The sequence below is a fragment of the Trachemys scripta genome, chromosome 16 (assembly GCF_013100865.1).
Source record: "Trachemys scripta elegans isolate TJP31775 chromosome 16, CAS_Tse_1.0, whole genome shotgun sequence".
Classification (NCBI taxonomy): domain Eukaryota; kingdom Metazoa; phylum Chordata; order Testudines; family Emydidae; genus Trachemys; species Trachemys scripta.
The window spans coordinates 26,735,592-26,746,474 of record NC_048313.1 but is presented as its reverse complement, the minus strand read 5'-3'; the positions used below and the strand labels follow the sequence as shown (position 1 = coordinate 26,746,474).

The 10,883-nt window shown below is 49.7% G+C and overlaps 1 protein-coding gene across 1 annotated transcript; it reads left to right on the top strand.

Moving 5' to 3' along the window:
• The first annotated feature begins 243 nt into the window (after window positions 1-243).
• On the top strand, window positions 244-9,583 carry LOC117888504 (C-type lectin domain family 4 member M-like). Its single transcript, XM_034791971.1, has 9 exons — window positions 244-678; window positions 1,265-1,375; window positions 2,383-2,472; window positions 3,450-3,500; window positions 3,654-3,743; window positions 4,937-5,050; window positions 5,892-6,043; window positions 7,928-8,037; window positions 9,266-9,583. Exons 1-9 carry the CDS (start codon window positions 582-584, stop codon window positions 9,309-9,311), a joined length of 861 nt encoding a protein of 286 aa, XP_034647862.1. The 5' UTR covers window positions 244-581; the 3' UTR covers window positions 9,312-9,583.
• Window positions 9,584-10,883: the final 1,300 nt, after the last annotated feature.

The following is a 10,883-nucleotide window of genomic DNA, read 5'->3' as shown; positions in this document are numbered from 1 at the left end:
ATCTCTAGCCTGACTCACTCTTGCTTGCATATTTATACCTGCCTCTGGAAATTTCCACTACATGCATCCGATGAAGTGGGTATTCACCAACGAAAGCTCATGCTCCAATACATCTGTTAGTCTATAAGGTGCAACAGGACTCTTTGCTAAATTTAGCCTGGCCGCCCCCATGTCATGAAAGACCACACGGCCACTCACTGGAATTTGGCACTGCCGCCCTTTCCTTCATGATATAGGAGTGACTGAGCCAAATCTCCCACCCTAGGCTTCTGAGGAGGGGGATGGTACACTGAAGTTTTGCCTTGGGCGGCAGATTGACTTGAGCAGCCTCTGGGAGATTTCAACATATTCTGACAAAAGTCAATGGGAGTTGAGCAATCTCAGAGCCTGGAAGTCTAAGGACCAGAAACTGGAACCACAGAGACGCTATGATTCTGCACTGACCTGGAGAGGAAATGGTTGGGTCACTGCCCCTGACCCGTGTGACCACAGGTGTCCATTCCCCTGGAAAGGCATGATGACGGCTCCTATCAATATAAACTGCACCGACGGCAAGGAGCAGAACATAGACATCCGCAGCCATGCACCCGGACAGCTTCTACCACAAATGGGACAGCTCAGAGCAAGTGGAACTGGCAGTGCAGGGAGGAAGCCGCGCACCTGGGAGAGCTGGTAAAGGTGAGCTGGCGTGAGGAAGGGTGGTCTTGTGATTAAGGAGCTACCTTGGGAGTCAGGAGGCCTGTGTCCGATTCCTGGCTTTCCTTATTTGAGTTTGGCCGGTGCCCACAATCAGGATAGTTTCTCTCTCCCCCAAATTAGTGTCTGGATTGAGTCTGGATATTCCCATCATCCACATAAACTCCTTTCTCATCATGGGGCAAACTCATCCCTGGGTTACTCCAGTGCCTTCAGTGTTGCTATTGCAGGGATGAAACTGGTCCTGTGAACCTGCCCATATCTTCCCACTAGAACCTGAGAGGATTCTCATGCTCCCTTTAAGGCAGGAGCGTCTCAATCTGGGTGTCACACTCCCCTGCCCTTCCCATATTGCTAAAAGGGAGAGGGATTCCCAACATGGAAAATGGAACACAGGGAAGGCTGAGAACTACCTCAAGGTATTAATATGGTGAATCCCTCCCCTCCCTTTGTTCAGTCATCTTCTCTTGTAGGGAACCATGTTCAGTGCCGGGAGTCTCTCCCTAAAGGGAATGTTAGGACGGGGTGATCCCACATTGAGAGATCTAACCAGTGCTGCTCCCCACAGCTCTTTGCCTTTCCAACTTCACCCAAGGGAAGGCCATTGCGATCCTGTATCTCCTGCTGGTGATTTCAATTGCAGTGGCCACAGCTCTCATCGTGGTGAACCTTGGGAAATGTAAGTCTCCTGTTTGTTTCTACCTAGGCCTCAGATCTCACCTGCCAAGAGTGAGGCTGCTCTGATTAGTTTTGGTGGATTTTAGCAGTGGGGCACAAAATTGGGCTGAGAATGGAGGCTCAGCTGTGACCTTAATTATGGAGCAGTTGCCATTGCTAAGTAACTTTCACTCACCTCTGAGTTAAGGTGACCGGATTTTCAAAGGGGTGGGATTTGTCCTTAGCATAACTCCCGCTAGCTCTCCATGGGACTTGTGCTCGTAAATCTCAGAAAAATCCCACCCAAAAATCAATAACCGGCCATGTTTGTGGTGACCTTTTGAAGGTTGTGAAATATTCATACAAAAATGTTCTTTTTTCAACGCTGTGCTGGGGCCAGTGCAAAGGGCTGACTGCGGCTTCTGCTAGCGGCGAGGGAATGTCTGGGAGTGAGAACAATGCAACAGGGGCATGGCACAGTGCGCTGCACAATTACCTCTTCCACATTAGCACAAGGAGAGCTTGGGCCCGACAAATACATTCCTTCCCTTTTTAACTTTGCAACCAGCTAAACACACACAAACCGAGACAGGCTCCTTGTGGCAGCAGGCGGCTTTCTCCTCCGCACAGCAGTCAGAGCCCTGCATTGCTCTGGGAAGGCTGAACCTTTTCACTCTCAGCTTTGCTATGCCCCTTTGAGCTGTCCAGCCACATTCCAGGCCCGGGTGTAGTAATAGCAGTTGCACCGCACATCTTGGGGACACTGGCAGCTCAGTGTAACATAGAGCAGCCCCAACGCAGCTCTACATTGTACCGAGGACCGAGCTTGTGTCCAGAATAATGAATCCCGGTGTTGAGCACAGTGTGCCTGTAGTGGAGGATCACAGCTAACATGAGGTAATGGACATCAGAAGTCTTGGGTAGTAACTGGGAGGAAAGTGCATTTTACAGCAGCACGGATGTCCCCAAAGATATGGGTTTCCCCTGCTGATAAATTTTACTCTGCTATCAAAAGTGTCATGTCTACAGTGTCCAAGGGTCTTGCTGAAGCCCAGGAGGATCGAGATACTATAAGAAGAGATGCCAAGAGAAATCTGACACATCACCAGGACTATCTAGGTGAGAGGATAAAGGAAATGTTTTTATTCCTTGTTGGACTTTGCAGAACTTTTTAGGTCCTTACACCGCAAGGGAGGGGAGAGATGAGCCCAAGGGGTCAGTTGCAGGGCTGGTGAAATTGTTGTAGCTCCTTCGACTTCATTGGAGCTGAGCAGACATACATCAGCTGGGGATCTGACCCCAGCTCAGACAGGATTCCAAATTATTGTGGGGTGTGGGACAACCACAGGAGGTGGAAGCAGCTCTTAGAAGTTGTTGGACAACATTGTCCTGTTCCTAGGGTCACTGATTATCCAATGAAATTTTGTTGTGATGAGGTCACGTTTCTACCAGTGTCTCATTGGCTGAGAGTGTTATCCTGCTGGGGAAGCCATGGGCATGAGTGGAATTTGTCTGTACCAGGAGTAGGCACATGCCTGGGGCCCCCATAAAGACAACTACTGCTTGGGTGAGTGGGAACTGAGACCCTTCTTATCCAGGACACTCCCCTGACCATCTGAAAAAAGGAAGCAGGAATATGGGTTGGGGGAGGCCGCAGTCTGTCCAGAAGAGTGTGGAAGTGTGTCCCCAAACACCCAGCAAATGGCCCTTCATTTCTCTGTGCCTCAGTTTCACTATCTTTGAAATGGGTAACATTTCTTGTCTATTTGTATTGTAACCGGCTCTTGCTCAGTGTCTATGCAGTACCAGAGCAAGGGTACCCAATCTCAGTTCCAGTTGTGCAGCACCTGGCCCAAAGGGGCTCTAATCTCAGGTGGGACTTGTAGGTAGCACGGTAATTTAAGTCAGTAATAGCTATAAGTGAAACCCATTTACATCCTTGCAAATGACTGCGCTTCCTCCATACATTTCACACATTCCTGGATGAATGGTCCTTATCCAGCGCTCCTCAGGGGTGGAGCACATGGGTGGGGCAGCATGAGGTTCTGTGTTGTTATTTAAAATGGAAACTCCCCATTCTCTCATTTTCCTTTTAGAGTTGAAGATGTCCAAAGAATTCAACGTGTTTAATAGTCGACTTCTTAATGGTAGGTTCTGCTGATGTTTCTCAAGAGCTTCAGCATAAACAGTTCCCTTGTCACAAGGGGTGCAATAAAATCATAGGGGTTGCCCATGGGTAGGGTCTCTCCCTTCGACACGCCCATGTACAGCAGTTCTTTGCTGCCCTCTGCTATTTGCAGTGTCCAAGGAGCTGGCTGGGGTTAGGCTGGGGATTAAGGAGATCCAAGCTGATCACGTGAAAGACCCATCACATCTCCAGGATGCCATAGGTGAGAAACATCCTTTTCCTTCCTTTACCTGATCACTGCTACTTCCTCGTAGAGGGACTCCTGGGTCTGATCTTCCCGTGTGGAGGGCAAGCTGAAATGGAAGTAGAGAAGGAGGATGAGAAAGGGGAAGTGTGAGGATGGAGCCGGGAGCCCTACATGAATAATCCCATTTTGGTTTGGAATCAGCTGCATCCTGCTCCCAAGGGCCACCCCAGGTTTTATCCTGAGCCCAGTTCATGCTGCAGCAGAACTTTGGAAGTCAGACCCCGATCCAGCAAAGGCACTTATGCATGTGTAACCCATTGGTGAGCACGTGTGACAGCTCCCCCACTGTGCTGATCTAGGATATGGTTCGGCAACTTTATCTCACGCTGAAGTAGTTCCTGCTTTTAGCCCTGAAGGGCCCCAGTTCAATTCCCAAGTTGTTACCCACAATAGCAGCTGTCAAACAACTCTACCCTCGTGATTACTGTGTGGGGTAACACATCTCAGAGCAGTGGTTTTCTGCCTGTGGTCCGTAGACCCGTGGGGGTCCGCAGACTATGCCCAAGATTTCCAAAGGGATCCTCACCTCCATTCTAAAGTTCAGGGGTCCAAAAATGAAAATAAGTTGAAAATCACTGGCTTTGTGTTTAAGTGCTTTGCTGCATTGTGGTCTCATTACCCCGTAGATACGTGGGAGTGGTGGTGGTGGCGGTGGTCGGGTGCTCTGGTTTGCTCAGCGCTGCTGAGAGCTCACAGCTCCCATGGCCTGCAGAAGGAATTTGGGAATGCTCATCCCGTGTGGTTTCAGGCCCATCCAGTAAAAACATGAGCCGGGTTCTGATCTTAGTTATGCTGGTGTCAGGGCTGTGACTATGGATTTAGACTTCCATAGAAGAGGCCTGTGATGCAGATGTGGAGCCTGGGCTACCTTATTGTGAGCCTACTGAGGTAAAAATTCCCTCACTGAATCCAACAGTTGGCTTGAAGGAAAATCAATGAGCCCAGGATAGCACAGGTGCTTTGATAATACAATGGTGGACTCTGGTATCAGAGCATAGATAGGTCGAAGGCTGTGAAAGGGGACAGAGAGTGTGTTTGCAGATGGATGGACACATTTCCAGCTGCTGTGAAGGAAGGTCTGAGCCAGGCCAGAAATATCAACCTGTTGATTCCGTTGGCATTTTTCTACCCCCTGCCTGCCCTGACAGAGATAAGGAACCTAACGCACAGTATGTCGAAGGAGCTGGCTGAGGTGAGAAGGGACCATGACAGACTCCAGGAGGTCTTGAGCAGGGTGCAGGAGGAGTTACGGAACATCACAGGTAAGAGGGCACCAGACAGGGCTTGAAACCAGTGACAGAGTTAACCACAAATGCCCAGCGTCAGTGAAAGCCAACAGGGAACAGGGCATTTGACTTTCAGGTTCCCTATGCACGGAAACTGACCACATCTACGTGTAATGGAAATGGACACAACTGATAATTTGGCTAAATAGATAATGAAACCTAACATGGGATGGATACAATACTGTATGGCAGAAGCCACCAGATGGTGCCGTTGTACATCAGCTTGCAAGATCTCTTTCCAAGCAGGTCAGCGGTATTCAGTCTTCGAAGACATGCTGTGTTGTTGGTTTCAGGCTGTGTTATTTTTGGGGGGCAGCTGTTGCAATTAGCAAGGGAGTTTGCTCCCTGCCTGACTCTCTAAATAGGCTCAGGTCTTGGGGCAGAGTTGTACCCATTAAACTGGGCATCGGTGTCTGGGCTGAGATCAGAGATTGTATTTTATTTATGGGCGCCTCTTGTCCAGGACAAGTGCACCCAGCAGAAATCAACAAGTTATATTAGGAAAATATTAACTCAGTGATTCATTTTTCAATGGGAAACAGATCTACCAGGCCCTGCCATCTGCTACCATATATCAGAGGGGTGAGAATGCCATGTAACTTATAAAACCATCCCACGGAGGATGAATGAGCACCTGGTGGAAGGAAAAAGTATCCAATTTCTGGGAATACGCAAATTCAGTGCAAATTATTTGCTTGAAGCCAGTGAGACTGTCAAAAGTAAATAAGTATGGGGACACGGATGAGTTTTTACACTTCAGTTGGACTGCATTTTGACTCTCTGATGCAGGCTTGTCCCATAATTTTACTTCTCACAGAAGTCATCTGCACAAAATGTCCACCTGGCTGGCAGCATTTTGAGAAAAATTGCTACTTCTTTTCAACATCGACTAAATCCTGGCAGGATGCTAAGCAGTTCTGTACCAATGAAGGGTCTCACCTGGTTATCGTTAACACCAAACAGGAACAGGTAAGCAATCCACTCAGATTCCTATTGTGTATCACGCAGAATGGAAGGGATTAAGCACAAGGGGCCAGATTCTGTTCTGCTACACCAGGGTGAATCTGGAGTTACTCTAGATTTACCCCAGTAACTGAGATCACAGACTGGCCCAAGTTTTCCAGGAATTTAGCAATCTCTTTGGATGTAACTTTCTGTTCAAGAAGAATTGAGGGAACCTGGATACGTAGAGTCATTTGAAAATTCATAGATTCTAGGACTGGAAGGGACCTCGAGAGGTTATCGAGTCCAGTCCCCTGCCCTCATGGCAGGACCAAATACTGTCTAGACCATCCCTAATAGACATTTATCCAACCTACACTTAAATATCTCCAGAGATGGAGATTCCACAACCTCCCTAGGCAATTTATTCCAGTGTTTAACCACTCTGACAGTTAGGAACTTTTTCCTAATGTCCAACCTAGACCTCCCTTGCTGCAGTTTAAACCCATTGCTTCTTGTTCTATCCTTAGAGGCTAAGGTGAACAAGTTTTCTCCCTCCTCCTTATGACACCAATTGTCAAGTGAGCTTTGTAAAAAGAAATCTCAGTGTCAGATGTGGATGATTCGATATGAATCAAAATTCATCTGTGGGGGCGGGGGGCAGTTCTAATCCCCTGCGAATACAAATCACAGAGTCCCATAGGGACCTAAAAATAATATTTGATTGCTACCGACCTGGGCAGGAATTCAGCTGCTGTCCCGTAGGTGAAATGCTTTTCAGAGCAGCTCACTACTACACTACGAAAGGCTTTTTGATATTCTATGGAGGACCCAACTCCAGATTCCTCATCCGGACTTTGCAGAAGGAATCCTGCCCTGACGGAGGATCCACTTTAAGTTTTAAATTGAGCCCAGTGCCTGCTGGGAACAGGACTTTGGGAGACTAGTTGGTGCTGGGAGGATGCCCATGTAGTGCAGAGGTGGGCAAGGTACTGGTGTGAATCTGCAGTCACCAGAACCAAAATCTGACTCACGAGCACTACAGCTCATAGCGTGTGTATTTCACTATCCTGTCATTGGGCCAGGATTTAAGGCACCCACAGTAACAAGGTTGCAGAATGGGACTCAACAGGGACTGCAAGATGGTTCCTTGGTCCCTCTTCATGGAGGGGACCTATGGCCATGGGATTGACAAGCCCCAAAAGCAGGCCTTCAGCAGCTGTAGGAGGATTGAAAATTACGCACAGTCCTCAGGGAACAGCAGTGTAATATTCACCCTTATTATTGTCACTTATCGGTATTGTGAGAGCATGTAGAAGGACCAATCAGAGCCCTGTTTGATCCAGGTGCTGTGAACATCGTCACAAAAAGACAGTCCCAGCCCCAAACAGCTTACAGGCCAGTGTTCATCTGCCATTCTGAAGGGGAGATTTGCAGGGCAAAGGGCAGAGATGAGGCATTTGAAGTACAGCTGGTCAGAAAATGAGCTTTTTTGTGTGGAAAATTTCATTGATTTGAGCTAAAAATATATATACTGCAAATTTGCAACTGAAATCTGAAACATTTCCATTTGGAAGTGCTGCTGCAGTGCCTCGTGGGAGCTGTAGTTTGGATGCTTCAGGCCCCCATTCTTCAGAGGTCGGGCTACCCAGTCAGACTACATCTCCCATGATGCACAATGGTCATTCCTCTTGAAGAGAGGAAGTGATGCATCATGGGAGTGCCTGGTGCATCATGGGAATGTAGGGTGGCAGCCCTCATGTAAAGGGTTGGGAAAACAGAGGGAGGGGTGAGAATCTACAGCGACAGACTCTGCTGGCCACAAACACAGGCCCCATGAAACCTCCTCACCTCCCCCCTCACCTTCTGCCTGGGATCATGATTGTCTCCTTCACCTGTTTTCCCACATAGACGTTTTTGTCAAACCACATCACTCAGCCCCACGTGTACTGGCTGGGCCTCAGCGACTCAGTGAAGGAAGGGGAGTGGCGCTGGGTGGACGGCAGCCCCCTGTCTGTCAGGCAAGTCCCTCTTTGTTTGGCCTCTTTGGAGAAAGAACTGTCCCTTACAATCAGCTGTTTCGCTTTATCTCCTGTCCCGCTAAAGAGCCAGATGGAGCATTGATACCAAAGCAATTGATACTAGAGGGGTCTCTGGTCCCCTTTAGTGGCTAAAGCATGTAAAGAAGGTTATGAGTCTGCTACTGCCTCCATCTGATGTCATCCAGGGTCAGCACAGAGCCGGGGCAGGACCTGGGATGTTCCCGGGGAGCAGAAAGTTGCTTGACCATGGGGCATTCTGAATGTCCTGCTAAGGAACGGTGCTGGGGAGAACAGCAACATGGCCCAGGGGACAGGGCCATGGAGAAGGAGGTAGTACTCATGGATTCTAGTCCCAGCCCCATGAGTGTGCTCTGCTGGCCGACTGTGAGGCACGTCTCTTCCTGCTCCGTGCCTCAGTTTCCTCACCCGTACAATGCACTGGAAACTGATGTCGTCCAAGCTGAGAACAGCTCTGGCTTGAGCAGTGGCTGGGCCAGCTTCCCCCTATTCAGTGGCTAGCACCAACCTGCCATGGCCCTGACCTGCAGGCACCGCTCAAGGAGTGAGTAGGCAGATCAGTCCATGCCCACCTGGACTCTCTCTGCTACAACTATCAGGCCAGTCAGTGCCCATTGGCAGCGGTGACATGGACACCTGTCCCCTAGGCGCTGGCTCATTTCACACCACCTGCATGGAGGAGGTTTTCGAACCAGAGACACTGTACACATGTGGACTCTGTTCTGTTGCTAAGTCCCACAGCCACACTGGGGATGGGATGGGAGATGATTGCCAGCAGGGGCAGCCTGTGGAAGCCAGGAGCAAGTGGAGCATTTGCAGGGGTGCTGGGATACACAGCATCCACCAGTGGGAGTTGCTCTAGGAGCACAGCCATCTAAATCATCTATCTGCAGTGCAGGCATAATCAAGTATCGGTCTCTTTGTGCCCTGACTGTCCTCTGTGCAGTGATGAGCAGCCACCCATCCTCTGCCTTCTTCCATCCATCCATGTTCCTCTTACCCACCCACTGCACCACCTGGCCTGCCAACCCCTGCTGTTTGGATGGTGACATTGAAAGGCAGCTAGAGCTGTGTGAAGCAGCTGGCATCCACCAGGGTCCTTCCATCCAAAGTTATTGGTTCCCCCACCTCCCTTTTAGAACTTCCATACCCACCTCTAATTACCATGGGGCTTCGGTTTCCTTCTCAGGTTCTGGGGGCCCGGGGAACCCAACAATATTGGGCAGCATGGGTAGGACTGTGTCCATCTGCGCTTCGATGGGAAGTGGAACGATGCCATCTGCTCCTTGACTGAGCACTGGATCTGCGAACGGCGGTGCTAGCTGAGTCCCTGAATCCACAGCAGGGAGGGGAGGTGTCACACAGCCTGCCCCACGTTGGACTGCTCCGGAGCTATCGTCTCTCTAAATCAGTAATTCTCAGACTGCCGCTCGCAAGCTGCAAGAGGATCTTCAATGTGTCTCCTGCAGCTCTTTGCAGCACATGCTATTAAAACACAGTGATTTAATTATTAGCAGCTCTAAGTTATTAACCAATCTGGATGCTTTTACTATGTTATTAACCCATTAAGTTATCAACCTACACTAAGCTACTAAATTATTTGAGAATAATATATATGGATATAAAATTAAATATTTCCCATCACACTGTTTAGATATGAAGAGTACTATAGTAAATGAAACAATGAATTCACCTACTGTGGTGCTTTTGCCTAACAGTGATGGCTAATTTGGCTCCTGAGCCACTGAGGTCCGAGTATCACTGCTCTACACGCTGGGCGGCTATTGCAGCGAGTGGAGCTATGGGACAGGATCATGGAAAGCAGAGGTGGAGAAGGTGACTGGCATTGGACCGTCTAATCCATTTCCCTCCCATACTGGGGCCCAGGGCAGGGTTGTTCCCCTCAGGGCTCTAGCATTAAATGTGGCTCCCGCCCTTCCCCCAAGACGTTGCAATTCCCCGGCCTGGTAGATCTCATTGCCAGGCTGTTCTTCCTGACACGGGGCCAGAGTCTGATCTCAGGTGCGCTGCTGTAAATGCAGAGGCTGTACTGGCTTCAGGGGACTCACCCCGAACTCACATCGATGTGAGTGAGATCAGAATCGGGGCCATTCGCCCTCAAACATCCTTTTCTTAATTTCATCCCATTGCTCCTGGCTCTGCCCCCGGGTGTCTGCGCTGAGAGGAAGGATGATCTGATGTGTAAGGCACAGGGCTGGCCCCTGGGTTCAGTTCCAGCTCTGCCACTGACTCCTTCACCTGTCTGGGCCTCAGTTTCCTTCTCTTGAAAATGGAGATAAAAACCCTTCCCGTGTCTCTCTTGTCTATTGAGCCTGTGAGCTGTGTGGGGCAGTGACTGTCGCATTGCGTGTCAGCGCCGCACCCGGCACAATGGGGCTGTGATCTCAGCTGGGGCCAATAGCTGCTCCTGTAAGTTCTCCCAAATCACCTATCTGCATCTTTACGGGGATGTTCTTCCATTAGATGCATGCACTCGGCTCCCATTGAAGGCAGTGGAATTGCTTGTCTCTTTCCAAGGTCAGAGTTTGGTTTTTTGTCTTATACCCCTGACTAAAACTTGGAGGGGGGGCCGTGGTGGGTGGGACACCCCAGGGGGCCGCTGCTCCTAGATTGGGGTGCCGGGGCCAGCAGCACTAGCTGCTGGGGGCTGCTGAGGAGAAGCTGCTCTGGCCGACCCTGAGACTGCTGGTGTGGGGGGGCTGCAGGCTGCTGCTGGGAGGGGGCAGAACCAGCAGCTCATACTGAAGTCCCCATGATAATGCCGCATTTTTTTCCTATTCACTACA

Excerpts from the sequence above, each read along its gene's own strand:
- LOC117888504 (XM_034791971.1), top strand. The coding sequence starts at position 582 with ATGCACCCGGACAGCTTCTACCACAAATGGGACAGCTCAGAGCAAGTG. Across the intron at positions 679-1,264 it reads ACCTGGGAGAGCTGGTAAAG|CTCTTTGCCTTTCCAACTTC; the intron begins GTGAGCTGGCGT and ends TGCTCCCCACAG. Across the intron at positions 3,744-4,936 it reads ACATCTCCAGGATGCCATAG|AGATAAGGAACCTAACGCAC; the intron begins GTGAGAAACATC and ends CTGCCCTGACAG.